General features: G+C 34.6%; 1 protein-coding gene across 1 annotated transcript in view; it reads left to right on the forward strand.

Moving 5' to 3' along the window:
• BRE (brain and reproductive organ-expressed (TNFRSF1A modulator)) overlaps nucleotides 1–18,489 on the forward strand; it is a 415,486-nt gene that overhangs the window by 26,125 nt on the left and 370,872 nt on the right. The window contains exon 2 of the mRNA XM_012652415.1: nucleotides 13,762–13,838. Within this exon, the coding sequence (XP_012507869.1) occupies nucleotides 13,762–13,838 (77 nt within the window). The remainder of the gene's footprint in view (nucleotides 1–13,761; nucleotides 13,839–18,489) is intronic.

Below are 18,489 nucleotides of genomic sequence, written 5' to 3' on the forward strand. Positions count from 1 at the left end.
GAAAAAGAAATCTGAAAAAAATATATAGATCCTAATGGTGGAAATGCAAGATTGACTGCTTACACTATGCCATAAGACTAGTTTTCAGTGCTATCCACTAATTATGTGAAAGATATTTTTGAAAATTTGCTTAGACTTGCTTTATTGGTATTCTTTTCTTTTCTTTTTTCTTCCTTCCTTTCTTCCTTTCTTTCTTTTTTTCTTTCTTTCTTCCTTTCATTCATTCATTCATCTGGGCTACAGTGCAGTGGCATGATCATATCTCACTACAACCTCAAACTCCTGGGCTCCAGCGATCCTCCTGCCTTAGCCTCCCAAAGTGCTGGGGTTATAGGTGTGAGCCACCACGCCTGGCTATTGGTATTATTTTCTAGCCACAGATTCTTTGCAAGAATCAGTTTACCCCTCTTGTCTATTTCTCCAGGGTTTTAGTATAGTTAAAACTAGAGAATGGATTCCATCCATAAAGCATATCACAGTATGCTGAAGGCAACTGAATAATCGAAAGTGCTACCCTCAACCCCTTGGGGTTGTGGAACTCCCACTCTTCTCTCAGGGCAATTGAACAACTGTGTGGGAACTAGCCGAGGGTGCCAGGGTCAGTCTATATGTTATATTATATTGGTAAGGATTAAGGGTCAGTCTATATGTTATATTGGTAAGAATTAATTTCCTTCTCTCACATATATATACATATATATATATTATAGCTCCCCTGTGATTTTTTTTCTGTACCCCAGTGGATTGTCTTACATGCTTACTAGATTGACTACTGACCTGTAGTATGTAGCACTTTCTGTATCCATCACAGTAATGTTCAACAAATATTTGTAAATTTGATTTGAGGGAAAACTGTGTATCCCCAATCACAATTTCTGGAAAACTTTCTAGCTCACTAGTGTTACAAAGAATTCTATTAAAGAAAAAATGAAGAGTATGAAAACAAGGTGTTTCAAAATGATTTACTATCATTGGAAAGAAAAATACAAATTTGCACATGCAGGAGGTTGTGCTGATCCAATAACAATAGAAAATCCAGCTCAAATTACTAAGATCATAACTAAGCCCAGACATAGTACACATTTAAAGCAGTGGTTCTCAAACTTGAGTGTGCATCAGAATCACCTGGAAGGCTTGTTAAACCATAGATACTGTAAAACATACATTTATATCTTAATAAATACTGAAACCTGAGCATCTGTGTCACCACCACCTAGGTCAAGAAATAAAGTGTTGGAAACACTCCAGGAACCCCCGCCTCTTCCCAGTCACCATTCCTTTCTTCCCCGGTAGGTAAACCATTATTCTGACATTTATAGTAAGCACTTTCTTACTTCTCTATATAATACTTTTATCATTTAGTACACAGAACACTATAGTTTTTTTTTTTTTTTCTGGTTTTGAAACCAGATGGAATGGAATGGGGAATGGAATGTATTCTTTTATTTAACAATATATTTGTGAGATTCACCCATGTTGTTACATGTAGGTATAGTTTATTTCATTGCTGTGTAATATGTTATTTTATGATTGCATCCTAATTTATTTCCTTGAATGGCTGATGGGCACTTGGGTGTTCACTTTGTAATTACATTTTAATTGTTCAGTTTGGGGCTATTTCAGAGAACTCTGATGCTATGTCATTTTTGTATCTATCTTTGGTGAGCATATGTACACATATCAATTGGGGTCATTTTAGGAGTAAAATTGCTAGGTCAGAGGTATGCACGCATATATTCAGCTTTAATAAATACTGCCCAATAGTTTTCTATAATGGTTATACCAATTTATACATCTATCAATAGCAGATAAATAAGAATTTCCTGACCTCTATATCCTTATCAATACTTGGTATGATCAGCTTAATTTTAACCATCTTGGTGTTTGTGTTGTGGTACACAGTGGTACCAGTGGTACCAGTGGTACCCAATGGTAGATTTAAATTGCATTTCCCTAGTGACTCATTAGATTAAGTACTTTTTCATATGTTTATTGGCCACTTAGATCTCCTTTTACGAAGTGCTCCTTCTGGTCTATTAACTTACTTGTCTTTTTCTTACTGATTTGTAGAAGTTCTTTGTATTTAATATATTCTGGATACAAGCCCTTTATGAATTTTGTGTGTTGCAAATATCTTCTTCCAATCTGTGGCTTATCTTCTCACTCTTTTAATGGTGTTTTTTGGTGAACAAAAGTTCTAATAGTGATATAACCCAATTTACCCATCTTTTCCTTTTATGGTTCTTTTAGGGAATTTTTGTACATTCCAAGTTCTTGAAGATATTCTTCTATTTACCGCCCCCGCGCCCCAGTTAATATTTCTCTTTCACTTTTCACATTCAGAACTTCAATCTACGTGAACTTGATTTTTGTGGATGGCATGGGGTATAAGGGGTCAAGTGTCATATTTTTTCCTATGAGGATGTCCAATTGATCCAACACCATTTATTGAAAACAATTTCCTTTCCTTACTGCTGTGCAGAGCTTCTTTTGTCTTAAATCAAGTGTCCAGCTCTGTGAGGCTCCGTCTCTATATTCTTTATTCTGTTCCACTGGTTTATTTGTCTATCTGTGTATAATTACTAATATTTATAATAATTTTTGATATTCAGTAGAACAAATTTTCCTACCAAATTTTTATTGTGTTAAAATATACCTAACACAAAATTTACTGTTTTAACCATTTTTAAGCGTACTGTTCTGTGGCATTAAGTGTATACATATTGTTGTGCAATCATTACCACTATCCGTCTCTAAAACTCTTTTTTGTTTTCCTTAACTGAAACTCTGTACTGCATTAAACAATAACTCCCTATTTCCCCCTCCCCTCAACCTCTGGTAACCACTATCTACTTTTTGTCTCTGTGAATTTGACTCCTCTAGGTACCTTATATTAATATAAGTGGAATCATACAGTATTTGTCCTTTTGTGACTGTTGTTTTTCAGTGAGCATAATATCCTCAAGGTTTATTCACAGTGTAGCATGTGTCAAAATTTCCTTCCATTTAAAGATTGAATAATATTCCATTGTGTGTATATACAGTACCCCATTTTGTTTATCCATTCATCTATATATGGACAGTTGGGCTGATTCCACCTTTTGGTTATAGTGAGTAATCTTACCAAGTTTTTCTTATTCAAGAGAATCCGATCTCTTCTTGGTTCTTGGCATGCCATTTACATTTTAGAATCTGGCTTCCAGATTCCAGATCAATTTAGGGAGAATTGACATCTTTTCATTGCAAGTCTTTTAATCCATGAATATGATATCTCTATTCATTTCTTTATTTTCTTCTTAATAATAGCTTTCTGCATAGAGATCTTGCCTGTCTTTTGTGACATTTATTTCTGTGTATTTGATCATTTGACGTTATGTTAGATGGCGTCTTTCTGAAAGTCTTATTTTCTAACTGATTGTTGATAGTACGTAGAAATACAGTTGACTTTTGTGTATGCTTTGTCTAGCAACTTTGCTAAACTCACATATTAATTCCAATAATGCATATGAACGTTTAATAAATTTTCTAAGTGCACAGTCATATTTTCTGAAAATAAGAAGTTTTATTTCTTCCTTTCCAATCTTTTTTTTTTTTTTTGAGACAAGATTTTGCTCTATGGCCTGAGCTAGAGTGCAGTGGTGTCACCATCATAGCTCACTGCAGCCTCAAACTTCTGGGCTCAAGCCATTCTCTTGACACAGCCTCCTGAGTAGCTGGGACCACAGGTTTTCCAAACCCTGCCTGACTAATTTTTCTAATTTTTGAAGAGATGGAGTCTTGCTTTTGCTCAGGCTGGTCTTGAACTCCTGGTCTCAAGCAGTTCTTCCCCCTTAGCCCCCTTAGAGTGCTAGGATTACAGGGTCAGCCACTATGCCAATCTTCCAATCTTTATACCCTTTTTTTCTCCATGCTCCTCTGTCCTGGCGAGGACCTCCAGTCCTACAGTGTTGAATCAAAGTGATGAGAGTAGGTATTCTTGTCTTGTTCTCTTTCTCAAAGGGAAAAAATTTAACATTTTGTTATTAAGTATGATGTAGGTTTTTTGTAGATAGCCTTTATCAGATTAAGGAAGTTAATTTTTATCCTAGTTTACAGAGAGTTTTTAAAATCATGAGTAGATTTATTGAGATAATCCTATTCATTTTATCTTATTCTGTTAATGGAGTGAATTAAATGCACATACTAGAAAAAAATAAAGGTTGAAAATGAACGAGCTAAGTATCTATCTGAAAAAGTTAAAGGATTTTTCCCCTTCCTCGTTAGCTGTTAAAAATAATGTTTGAGCCCATCATTCCTACTGAAACCATATTGTAATTTAAACCACATTTTTGTGGTGGGGACACCTACCAACATTTAAAAATACTCCCTACTTTAAAGTAGAGTTGAAGTTTATCCTTTATAAATGGAGATATGGCATAGAAGCTGAGAATAACAGTTGATGCCACATGAACTGGCAAACACATTTTCTTGAATAATTTAATTTTGTAATTTTTAAAACATTCTGGGCTTAGTCACTTATTTTGGTAATGGCATTTTGGAATCCTGTGATAAGAATTAAATCTATCATTTTCTAGTAGGGTAATAGAAATAGTTTTTAGGCTTTAGAGATAGAGGATATACTTGGTGTATCAGGAATATCATGTCATAGGATAGATAGTCCCATTCCCCTGGAGAACAGTGTAAAAAATCTACCTCAGTGTAATTTGACTGCCTTCTTTTACCAATTTTAATTCATGTGTTTCCTTGAAGGGCCTAAGACTTGACCTTGTGAGTTTTGATTTAGTCATTTAGATGGCCCATATTCCCTTCCAAGGCTGAGTATGTAAGAATCTGTGAATCAGAAGTTTGAATGCTTTTGTAGATAAAATACCCATTTTGTAGATTATTTAGATAGCTGTTAAGATACCCTACATCAGTCTTCTAGCTTCTTTACTGGTGCATTCAGTCTAGAAACCATGATATTTTTTGAAACTGATTTAGTCTAAGTGGAGTTATTGATTTTAAATTTAATTCAGAGAAAATAAATTAATTCTATAACATGAAAATATTAGCTAACAGCAATTTCCTGTAATATGTGACTTAATAGTTATTTAAAAGGGAATTATCGGTCTTTAAACCTATTTTATTTCACAATCACCTGTTATTTTAGGTTGCCAAAGCTGAAGACTTCCTTCTGAGGTGATGTTAAATATTGTTGGTTAAGCACAAACATGACTATCAAGAAAACAGGAAGTTATATAGGAGAACATGCCAAATGGTAAATTAATAGTCAGGGTAAAGGAAACTGACGTAGACTCAGGGAAGGAACTCGGAATTACTTTGTTCTTTTTAGGTGGCTTGAAGAATAGAAATGGTCTAAGTCATTATTTTTTCCAGACAGTATATCAAAAAATAAGGTTAGTGTTAAGCCAGAAGGAATATCTTTTCTTATATTTTGTATTATTTTAAAAATGCTCATGTTTTAAAGGTTGTGGATTATCTTCATATAGCTTTGTTAATCCAGATCAATTCTTGGCTGTCACTAAAATCCTATAAAGTGCAGTAAAATTGCCAGCTTTTCCTTTTTATAGTGAAACCTTAATAATTTGAGTCAGATCTTAGTAACTAGGAATAAGTAATACTTTAAAGAGGTATCAAATCCAAATTTTGGAGTTTATTTATTTAAACAGTTTGCTAAATCAATCGATAGTGTCAACATGGTAGAGCCTATGTAATTAAGTTATAAGAGCCTTGTCCCTCTTTTGCATCATTGCTTTACATGTATATAGCTCTTATACTTATTACTGATAAATAATTTTCTGTTCTTTAAAGCAAATATAGTAGAACTTCTTTTTGGCAACTTTTGTCAGTTTATTATTCATTATTGTAGGTACTTTAATAAAATATCATTTGTTGAAAAAATTTATAATTCATATTTTTCACTAATTCTGATGGTTTCCTCTTTAATTATTGAGAGATGGTTTAGTATAGTGATTAAGAAAATGGGCCCTGGAGCTAGACATCCTGGGTTTAGATCCCAGCTCTGTCACTTACTAGCAAATTACTTATCACCTATGTGCCTCAGTTCCCTCATCTGGAAAATGGAGATAATAATAGAACTTATCTTGGAAGTTTGGTGTAAGTTTAAATCATCTAATATAGTTAAAGAACTTAGAATAGTGCCTGCCACGTAGTAAATGCACAATAAATGTTAGCCATTGTTATTATTTATTGTGAAAATAGAATAATTTTAGGTAATGACTTAAAGTTTAAATTCTGGGTTGTAGTTACAGCTCTTTAAAGGGAGGACCTTCACAAATAATCACGCTTTTACCTTTCTTAGAGGTAAGGATGAGAGCATCATCCCAATTCCAGTTAAATCAGCATTTTTTTAAATCATTTCACAAGTTTCATTAAAAGCATTTGCAAAATCAAGACATACATGATAACTCAAAACAATACGCATTCAAAAGTATGCATCTCAACATAATAAAGGCCATATATAAAGGACCTGGGATACCATTATACTCAACAGTGAAACACTCGATGTTTTTTCTCTAGTATTAGGAGAAAGACAAGGAAGCCCAATCGATCACTTCTAATCAGTATAATACTGGAAGACTCAGCCAGAGAAATTAGGCAAGGAAAAAAAAAAAGACATTCAAATCAGAAATGGAGAAGTAAAAGTCTTTCTGCTTACACATGAAGTGATCTTATGTATAAAAAACTCCAAAGACTATGGCAAAAAAAAAAAAAAAAGTTAGAACCCATAAACCCATCCAGTAAAGTTGCAGATCAGAAAGTCAACATACAAAAATCATTTGCATTTCTATACACTAACAATAAACTATCTGAGAAAAAAGTTAAGGAATTAATCTCATTTACAAAAGTACCAAAGAGTTTATAGTTCTTATGACTCAATTTGACAAAGGAGGTGAAAAACCTTTTCAGTAAAATCCATAATTTTTTTTTAAATTTCAGAATATTATGGGGTTACAAACGTTTTGTTTACATGAATTGCTTTTGTACACTTTGAGTCAAAGTTGTAAGTGTGTCCATCAGCTAGATAGTGTGCATTGGACCTGTTAGGTGTGAATTTACCCATCTCCTTTTCCCCCCTCCTACCTGCTTGATTTCCACTGAGTTTTACTACTGTATGTGCACATGAGTGTTGATCAATTAGTTCCAATTTAATAGTGAGTACCTGTGGTGTTTGTTTTTCCATTTTTGCAATACTTCACTTAGAAGAATGGTCTCCAGTTCCATCCAGGTTGTTACAAAAGGTATTAGTGCACCATTTTTTTTTTCTGGCTGAGTAGTACTCCATGGTGTATATACATTGTATTTTCTTAATCCACTGATGTATTGATGGGCCCTTGAGTTGATGCCACATCCTTGTGATTCTAAATTGTGCTGCAATAAACATTTGAGTGCAAGTGTCTTTTTGATAAAATGACTTTTTTTCTTTTGGATAAATACCTAATAATGGGATTGCTAGATCAAATGGCAGGTCTGCTTTTAGTTCTCTGAGGTATCTCCATACTACTTTCCATAGAGGTTGTACTAGTTTGCAGTCCCACCAACAACGTATGTTCCTTTCTCTCTGCATCCATGCCAGCATCTGTTGTTTTCGGATCTTTGATAAAAGCCATTCTCACTGGAGTTAGATGATATCTCATTGTGGTTTTGATTTGCATTTCTCTGATGATTAGAGATGTTGAGCAGTTTTTCGTATGTTTATTGGCTGTTAGTCTATCTTCTTTTGAAAAGCTTCTGTTCATGTCTTTTGCCCACTTTTTAATGGGGTTGTTTGATTTTTTCTTGCTGATTTGCTTGAGTTCTTTGTAGATTCTGGTTTTTTAGGCCTTTTTTGGATGTATAACATGCAAATATTTTCTCCCATTCTGTAAGTTGTCTGTTTGCTCTATTGATTGTTTCCTTGGCTATGCAGAAGCTTTTTGATTTGATCAGGTCCCATTTATTTATTTTTATTGTTGCTATGATTGCCTTTAAATCGGCAGTTTTTATTTTTCATAAAAAGAGCATAAGACTAGGAGTCAAGGTTTATGCATTCATACAGCAAACCTTTATCCCCATGCATAGTTGTTGGAGTGTTCGTCTCCTAAACATCAGTTCTAGATACTGGAGATTTAAAGATGCATAGGCCAAGGGGATGTGGCCAGAGTGCCTTGGAAGTGGCTTCTAATCCCAGTGCTCTCACTGAATGCCCATGATATCCCTTCGGCTTCAGTGTCATCATCTGTTAAATGACATCTTTTGAGAGTAGTTTATGATTATTCTATATAATTCCATGATTATTCTATATAATTTATCAGTGCTGGATGCTTAGCACTGTGCTAGGTGCTGTACTAGAACAATTTTTAGAAGTATAAAACAGTTCCTCATATCAGAATCTTGATGTGGTTGGGAAAACAAACCACAATTAGAAAATAGATAAAGAGTAATACTAGGAGTCATGTGATTAAATGTAAAATAAGAGACTATAGGGATGAGAGTATGTGAAAGTTATTATGCTTAGCATTTTACTGTATCAATGTTTACTTCAATTTCTGTAATAAACTACTAAAGTACCTCCTTTGATGCTATCATGGATTCCCATTTGATAATTTCCATTTGCATAATATGTAGAATGTGAGTTTAACTCCGTTTGTTCTGCCACATGTTAAACTTCACAATAGTGCATTCCTAGTATATTGAGGTAATTTGAAATTGGTAAAAGATACATTTTTGCAGCGTAGTTTTTCATTCAAAAACCCTTTTTATATTCTAATGCCAAGATATGCTTTTTGTTCTTGTCACTGCTGTCTTCTCAGCACTTAGCACAGTGCTGGACATGTACTGAGCACTGATGAAATAGAGTTGAGGAACAAATTTGAGATTAAACTGTAACTGTCAGCAATTTTTAAATCATTTAAAAATAAATTTTGATTAATATTTATTTAGTTTGGAATATTGGTTTTTTAAACCTTGGATCTAACTATGTGTGAGGACAAGTTGCCATTATACAAATATAATTTTAATGAAGACAGTAGCTTTTTCTTTAGTAGTTTTTTTCATACTTGTGTAACGAAATACCTTTCTAGCTGAATGAATTTCCCTGCTGTATTAGTTATCTGTTACTGATTTCTGACTGCAACTTCGAGAGACCTTAAAGACAGAACTGCCTAGCCAAGGGATTCCAAAAATTCTGAACCAAAGAAACTGTGAAAGATAATAATGTTAGAAATGCGAAGTTTTGTGATAATGCAATATAAAGAAAGACCTCCATATACTTTACTTGAAGACTGTTTATCGGTATATAACCCTGCATTCTTTCCTTCTGAAAAGTAGTGAAGTATTTTAGAAGAAAAAGATAAATCAGGCCATTATAACCAACTTTCCTTAGTCAAATATAAAAGGATGTATTTAGCCTTAAAATATTTTTATAATTGTAAAATAGTTCATGTTCATTATTAAAAAACAGTGCAGAAAGGTAATCAGAAGAAAGGTATAAAAAATCACCCTAAATCTTGCTATGTTTTGGTGACTCTCCTTCTGAAATCTGTTTATGTGTGTAGGTAATTTCATACCCAGATCTCTTTTTTTCCCACAGGTGAAATCATGCTATGTACATGTTTTTCAATCTTTTAAAACCCATGCTCTTTCTTAATTAACAGAAAAACCAATGCCTTCCTTGGGTGCAATTTGAATTTTCATAGTAAATTAAGTAACGTGACCAAAATCATTTTTAGAGGTAATTTAAGAAGAGGAAACGTTTTAGTTTAATCTTAACAGAAGCTTTAGGTACATGGCATTGGCATATTTACCATAAACCTATTTATCCTAGGTAATAGGGATAGAGCATAACAGGTATTTTGAATAATTTGCTCAACATTTCATTGGAGGAGAATCTGAGTTCTGCTTAGGACAAAGAGAAAGAGATCTACTGATAGCAGCTTTCCTCTGTTGCTTTGACCAGTTCAGCTTTTAGCCTCCAATTTGTATATTCTTCTCAGCAAAGCAGAAGCCCTGCAGCTCACTGGAGATTATCCATTTTGACTTAAGTGTGCTCTTGGGGAGTATTACTCTCCTCTGCCCCCGTGCCCACTTTAAGGAAGTAATCTATCCAACGTTATATAGTACTCTCTCCAAGGTGAGTTTTGGTAAATTTTTATGTTTTCTGTGAACTTTTAGTGGCTGTTATGGATTGGCTAGCCCACTGATGAAGCTGACTCTGTTTCCATAGAATGGCTATCATATCACATTTCATACTCTTGATTTCCCTTCTCCCTACGCTTGCTCCTCTCCTAGTCATCCCTGTTCAATGAATCCATTTGTCTCTGTCTATTCTGCTACTACCTTAGTCCAAGGATCCATTGCCTTTCTTGCCTGAAATAGTCTCCTATATGGTCTACTTGTTTCCATTTTACTTCTAACAGTCTCTTTTTCTATACAGTAGAGAAAGTGGTCTTTAAAAACATAGAATCAGATAGTATTACTCTTCTGCTCAAAATCCTCCTTTCCGCTTGGCATAAAAGCTGAATTAATTACCACTGCCTACAAATTCCCATGTGATCTATCCCTTGCTTATGACTTCTCCTAATCTTTTGCTCTTCTCTCCCTCATTCATTCTGCTCCAGCTGCATTGCCCAGATATATCAAGATTTCTTTCCCAGATACATCAAGCTTGTTCCTGCTTTCATGAGCCTTTGCACCAGCTGTTTCCTCTGCCTAGAATGCTCTTTCCCAGAACTTTGCATGGTTGGCCTCTTTGTGTTACTCAGTTTTCAGATTTCACCTCCTCCAGAGGTCTTTCCTGATCTTCCAGTGTAAAGTAGCTCCTGTTTTATTGCAGCACTCTGTTTTATTTTCTTCATAGCATTTAACAATCTTAAACCATCTTATGTATTTGTTGCTTATTTTTATCATTTCTTCTTCCCTCTCTAGATTTTAAGTACCATGAGACTGTAGCTCTTGTCTGTCTTGTCCATCCTGCATTCCTGACACCTAGAACAATGCTCAGTAAATCTTAGCTAAATGCAAAATAATCAGTGAATGAATCACTCAGATGCAGATACATACTTTTTAACACCCTGAGGTTGCTAGAACCAGCCATTGATATGGTAAGGGAGCAAGGCGAAGTGACAGGGCACAAAAACACTTTCCCAGTCCTGGATAAAGCATACAGTAAATAGCTGGTTGCTGTGGCACATGCCTGTAGTCCCAGTTACTCGGGAGGCTGGACAGGAGGATTGCTTGAGGCGTCGCTCTTGGAACAGCCACTGTACTCCAGTCTGTGCAACATAGCAAGACACTGTCTCTAAAAACATTTTTTTAGCACATTGACTGCCACACTAGAAAAAAAATTTTTTTCCTTGGGGCCATGGTGTTTTATTACGAAAATAGAATAAAAACTTTGAAAACAAAACAATCTGATTTAATGACAAATTTGTTATTTTTTATTGTTTTCTGTGCGTGAGTTATATGCAATTAAATTGTGAATATTGTAACAATAAGAACATCAGCAAGTAAGATTTTCACAAACCGACGGCAGGGTTTTGCCCAGGGGGACACCCATCACGTAACATATATGCTAACAGCATGGCAGCGTGAGTTGCCTCCATACCACGTGGCTCCCAAGGTAAAACGATGTGTGAGGTACATATGCTTCAGGAGGACCCGGGCTCAAAACTAGCCTACCTTAAATACAACTCAAATGAAAGTTAATGTGTTAAAAGATAAATAATATAAAGTGCAGCCCAACAGTGAATGTAAACATTCAGAAACAAAACAATTGCACATTGAAGGAGTGAGTTATCAAACTAGAATCAGATTACTCCTGATGATTTCCTGTACTAACTTCAGTCTTTAAGCTATGCAGATAGATAATTTGATCTCCAATCCCCCAAAAGATACTTGATTATGAATGCTATTTTTCATCATTTTATTCTTTTTCTTATTCCTTTTCTTTTCTTCTGGCTACCTTATTTCCAAAATACTTTTCATCATTTTAAAGCATCGCAGATTGAATATAATGAAAGAGAAAAAATTCTTAGTGTTGCTTATAGGATCATTACTGTCATTAGATTAAACCTTATAATTTATAATGGCAGAATTTATGTGTTTTACATAAGTCTTTTTATCTTTTAATTTTCATTTATTTATTTTGAGACAGAATCTTGCTCTGTCACCCAGGCTGGAGTGCAGTGGTACAATCACAGCTCACTGCAGCCTTGAACTCCAGGGCTTAAGCAGTCCTCCTTACTCAGCCTCCTAGAACTACAGGCATGTGCCACCATGCCTGGCTAATTTTAAAATTTTTTATAGAGATCAGTTTTGCTGTGTTGCCCAGCCTGGTCTTGAACTCCTGGCCTCAAGCTATCCTCCTGTCTTGGCCTCCCAAAGTGCTGGGATTATATACATGAGCTACTGCACCCAATCTTTAAAAATAACTACTGTGCTGTGGGTTAGCAAAAATTATACTGTAAGGGAAATATTTTAGTATCTTTTTTAAAATGTGCCAAAAGGATTTTTTCATATTGAAAGGAAAGGGTGAATATATCCTTAAAACTTGTACAAAAATAAAATTACTATTCAATTGGTAGTGCAACTTTGTTGTTTAGTTTATAAGCTGGTATTTTTGTTGGCCCCTAAAGATAAAGAGGAATAATCAACCTAGTGATTTATGTTAAATACATCTGAGTTGAAGTTTCTATTTGGTTCTTTTTCACATTCATACAGTTTTGGGAAAAAGTGATAGTAAATCTAATACGATGTCTGAGTTTAGTTTATTTAAAGCCAACATTTCTCAAATTTATTTTCAAATGACTGTTGCCTTTCAGAGTGGCCATCTGGGGAAGTTGTACGTTTATTCCACCTGTGCTTCCATCGTTAGGATACTTGTATAGGTTCTTTTTCAGAATTGCTTCAGAGCCAGTTTTGGAAAATTAGCCTCCTTACTTTACTTTATAAATTAAAAATCTCATTTTTTAAAAACTAAATGAAGACATGTTATTTTCTTAGTTGACTTCATATTAGTATTTTATTAACTTACAAAGCCAATACTGCTGTTATGCAGTTGAAGTTGTGACTTGTAAGATCATAATTTATCTTGTACAATAAATTGTTGTAAAGAGCAAAGAATGTTGCATAACTTTGTGAAGTAATAGATTGAAAAAACCAAACTGTTGAGACATGACTTAACAAAGGCACCACCCCCCCCCAGTTTTAAATTTGCATTTTGTCTGAAATTGAGTGCAATGCATTGTGCCCTTCTGCAGATGAAAGTTATGGTATGCCAGTTCTAGAGGAAGCACTCTACCTTTGAGGAAGGAAAGAAAACCATTTGGTATCAGAAAAAGGCCAAAAGTGGGCTCTTTTTTGTAAATAACAGAGTGAAAGCTAAAAGCCCATATTTAAAATATGATCATAAAGCTACTCTTTTACAGTTCTTGACACAAGACTAGAGACCTGTTTTGGATGATACACCTACTTTTAAAAGTCACGATACACTTCCTTGAGAGAAGTAGTTGAAGCATTGTTGGTGTTTGTTGTAAGTTGGCATATAAGTTTTATTGTGAGATAAATAAATTATTTGCTTTAGGGAAAGTCTTACTGTCTTGGCCTCCATGACCATGGAAGACTTTTATTTTGTTCTATAAGAAAGTGTTCTATGTATAAGGATTGCTTTTTATTTACTTTATTAAATATTATAAATTTGTGAGTTTTTTAAAGTTTGTTTTAAAAAAATCTTTTCTCTCTTCTCCTTTTGTTTTTTCAAAGCTGCACATCATTGACTCCTGGACCCAATTGTGACCGATTTAAACTGCACATACCATATGCAGGGGAGACATTAAAATGTAAGTAAATGATGATAATTTTACTCAAAATATAGATTACAGTGTTAATCATTAGACTTTGTACTTTAGTTTTTATTTCTGGCTCTTAGTTGTTATCTCCTAAGATATTGATCACTGGCATTTACCACTTTTCTTATCTGTCATTCAATCCTGGTTCTATTAAAAGTAAGGCAATTGGCAGGAGATAAGTGGTGGTCAAATAGGCATGCATAGAAATTCTTAATCTTTAGGCATATACAATAATTCTTACATAGTTTTTCTTTATAGGCAGCTCTTATGCGATACCCCAATAAAGAGAATTCAGTGCTTTAGAATACCTGGCTATTTAGAAGTAATTTTTAGATAGGAATGACTGCTGTCCACTACTACTGCTAAGTAAGCCCCTTCTGGAACCACTGTTGCTGAGATCCATTGTCAGTGGTGTATTTCCCATTGCCACCTCAGTGTAAGAGTCCTACCTCAAAGACTCTTGGCATGGAGTGTCAACATGTAATCTCCTTTATAGCAAGGGGCAGAAATGCAAATGTCCTACAAGGGCCAGACTGGTAACATAAATGAGGGAAGCATGCTAGTTGTGACAAATTGGGATACCCCATCTGGGTATCTGCCTCTACTGATTTATGGAGAGAAGGTGGAAGTCTGAATTTTTATATGAATTCTATCAGTTTTAGATGTTGCTGCTTTTTCAAAATTAAAAACATAGTGTTGGTAACCATTATGCAGTCTAAACCACATGTGTCTGTGGGCTGGCTGGAACTCCAGGATCACAGGTTTGTGACTTCAGATGGATAGCAATGTAAGGCCTACCATTGACCTTAGCCCACCATCCACATCAGCTGTCTAGGCTGCATCAGCCCTTCTCTGCCACAATTACCAGTACGGAAGCTCTAGCTTAAGTGTGCAAATAACAATAGCTTTGATTGGTTAGTATTGGTAATCTCACCAGGAATTTTCTCTCTGGGACCTGTACTTGTGGTGAACAGCATATTAAAGTCTCTCTGTTCTTAAAAAGAGGAATAAAGAACATGGGTAGTAAAGATGTGACAGGTGGGTAAATAGTGCCTTTTGGACTATGGACTGTGTGTTTTTACCATTACATGTCAGGAGGGGCCACATCTCAGGACAATATTCTGAGTTCTCAACACTATATTCTATAGAATCACTTTATATTAATTTATCAAATACAACATTAAATGAGAAATTTAGGGCATGCCGACTTGTCTACCTTGCATTATTAGACCATTTTCTGGAAACCATTAAAATATAAAAGAATTTCACCTGTCTGAGGTAGTAGAACAGATTAGATTGCTACTTTTTTTAAAAAAAATTATTAATGTAAAAGAAGTGATCAAAGTAAATCATTCACATGGTTAAAAATGTAATTAGTACTGAAATTTTTTAATATATGAAAACAGTAGTCTTCTGTCCCATTTCTCCCCCTTTCTAGTTCTGTTTCCTCAGGGAATCGCTTATAAATTTTAATTGTTTCCGTTTAGTTCTTCTGGGGATGATCTCCATATCTCTAAATAATATGCTTTTATCTGTTTCTTGACTTATCAATTTTAGACATTGTTATCTTTTGATTTCCTGCTCTGATACATGACGCATTAGGCTATTTTCACTATACCCCTTTTCTCTCTGTCTTCTTCCTCTTTAATGATATCACCATTATTGGTTCCTATGTTGGTTACCATGTAGCTTAAAAAAATTTACTTTTTCTTTTTTAAGGATCACCTTAAGCATTGTATTATACAGTTAAATGAACAGCTTCTAAAAATTCTTAGTAATAGCAAGAATTAGCACTCCTATTACTTCAGGATGCTCTCTATACAGTCATAATGAACACTTAGTATGGTATGCTTTTATTTAGTTTCCCATTAACCGTAGATAGTGTCTTTTGGCTCTGTACTTTATAAGGTGAAGATATTAGCCCTTGCCCTTCCTTCCATTCTTCTTCTTTCACCTCTCAAATTTTGTCTTCTGTTATTTTCCTTTTGGATTTTCAAGATTAAAATCTTGAAATCTATCTGTTCTAAATCTGTATTTGTCTTCTGCGTTTTGTCTGTAAATTGCTTGAATGATTGATCTGTGGGCCTATTCCTACATAATTATCACAGTGGGATTTACCTTTGTTATTCTCTTGGATTTGACCTTGTTTTATAGAATCAGTGTATTGTAGATTCTATGTTTTATAGAATTCTTTCTTTTTTTTTTTTTTTGAGACAGAGTCTCACTGTGTTGCCCGGGGTAGAGTGCCGTGGCGTTAGCCTAGTTCACAGCAACCTCAAACTCCTGGGCTCAAGCAATCCTTCTGCCTCAGCCTCAGCCTCCCGAGTAGCTGGGACTACAGGCATGCGCCACCATGCCCACCTAATTTTTTCTATATATTGTTAGTTGTCTGATTAATTTTTTTTTCTATTTTTTATAGAGACGGGGTCTCACTCTTGCTCAGGCTGGTTTCGAACTCCTGAGCTCCAACAGTCCGCCCGCCTCAGCCTCCCAGAGTGCTAGGATTACCGGCGTGAGCCACCGCGCCCAGCCTCTATGTTTCGTAGAATTATTTCTTGATAAACACGCTATCCCTACTTATCTTGCTGGATACCCGGTCTCAGATAACTAGCTTGGTTTCCATTCCTCTCTCCACCCTTCTGCCTTTCTTGTATCCTTCCTGATATTTTTCTTCATTACCATGATCACAATTTGGTATCTGAATTTTCCTTGCTCCCTCTTCCAACTTAGTTCATAAAGCAGCAGCAGGGTTTGAGAGGATTGACTCTAGTTTTGAAAGAAAATTCTACTGTAGGCAAAATGCCATCAGATAGCATGTCATACTATAGAGAAATCTTTCCTGCAGCAATCAATACAGCAAACTTCATTGTGGTCTTACTTTAAGAAATTGCCACAGCCACCCCAGCCTTCAACAACCACCTCCCTGATCAGTCAACAGCCACCAACATCAAGACCCTCCACCAGCAATGAGATTACAGTTTGCTGAAGGCTCAGATGATTGTTAGCATTTTTTAGCAATAAAGTATTTTTAATTAAGGTATATACATTGTTATTTTTAAACATAATGCTATTGTACACTGAATAGGTTACAGTATAGTGTAAACATAACTTTTATATGCATTGGGAAAACAGAAATTCATGTGACTTGCTTTATTGTGATACTCGCTTTATTGCGGTGATCTGGAACTAATCCTGCAATATCTCTGACATGTACCTGTACTTTAAATCATATCTAGGTTCTTATAATACTTAATGCAATGTAAATGCTATGTAAATAGTTGTTATTAATATATTGTAGTGTTTAGGGAATAATGATAAGAAAAAAGTCTGTGCATATTCAATACAGATGCAATTTTTTTTGAATATTTTCAGTCAGTGGTTCGTTAAATCTCAGATGCTAAACCCTTGGATATGGAGGACCAATTGTAGCCATTCTTCTTTTTTCTTTTCTTAATTTTTTTTTCTTTTTTTAAATTTCAGGATATTATGGGGGAACAAACATTTTGGTTATCAAATAACCCCATTAAAAAGTGGGCAAAGAAACTTTGCAAAAGAAGAATAGAATAATGGCCAGCCATTCTTTTTTTAATTTTTTATTTATTAATTTTTTTTCCAATTGTAGTCATTCTAACTGGAATGATACCTCACTGTGGTCTTGATTTCCCTGATGATTATTGATGTTGAACACTTTTTAAAATACCTGTACGCCATTTGTATGTCTTCTTTTGAGAGGAAGATAGGTCTGTTCAGGTCTTTTGTCCATTTTTAAATCAGATTATTTTTTTCTATTGATTTATTTAAGTTCTTTATATAGTCTGGATATTAACCTCTTGGCAGATATGTAGTTTGCAAATATTTTCTCCCACTCTGTAGGTTGTATCTTCACTCTGCTGATTATTTCCTTTGCTATGCAGAAGCTTTTTAGTTTGATGTAATCTCATTTGCCTCTTTTTGCTTTTGTTGCGTATGCTTTTGAGAGCTTATCCAAAAAATTCTCGCCCAGACCAATGTCATGAATTGTTTTCCCTATGTTTTCTTCTAGTAGTTTCATAGTTTCTGGACTTACATGTAAATCTTCAATCCATTTTGACTTGATTTTCATATATGTTGAGAGCTAGGGGTCTAGTGTTATTCCTCTGCATGTGAATATCCAATTTTCCCAGCACCATTTATTTATTTGTCTTTTGTTTTTAATTTTTTAAATTTATTATGTCATTTTTTTATTATTATTTCAATAGATTTAGCGGGGTACAAGTATTTTTTGTTACATATATGAATTGGATAGTGGTGAAGTCAGGGATTTTACTATACCTTCATCAGAATAGTGTATATTGTATCCAACAGGTAATTTTTAATACCTCACCCCCCTTCCACCCTCCTCTTTTCTTAGTTTCCCATGTCCATTGTTCCACCTTATGTCCATATATACCCATCATTTGTGTGTGTGTATGTGTGTGTGTGTGTGTGTATATATATATATATATATATACACACACATATACATATATGTAAGAAAATATATATAAATATTTTCTTTATCCACTCATTGGTTGATGGACACTTAGGTTGATTCCATATCTTTGCAGTTGTGAATTGTGTTATGATAAACATTCAGGTGATGGTTTCTTTTTGATATAATGAC

Source organism: Propithecus coquereli, unplaced genomic scaffold (genome assembly GCF_000956105.1).
Source record: "Propithecus coquereli isolate 6110/MARCELLA unplaced genomic scaffold, Pcoq_1.0 Scaffold39, whole genome shotgun sequence".
NCBI classification, from domain to species: Eukaryota; Metazoa; Chordata; class Mammalia; order Primates; family Indriidae; genus Propithecus; species Propithecus coquereli.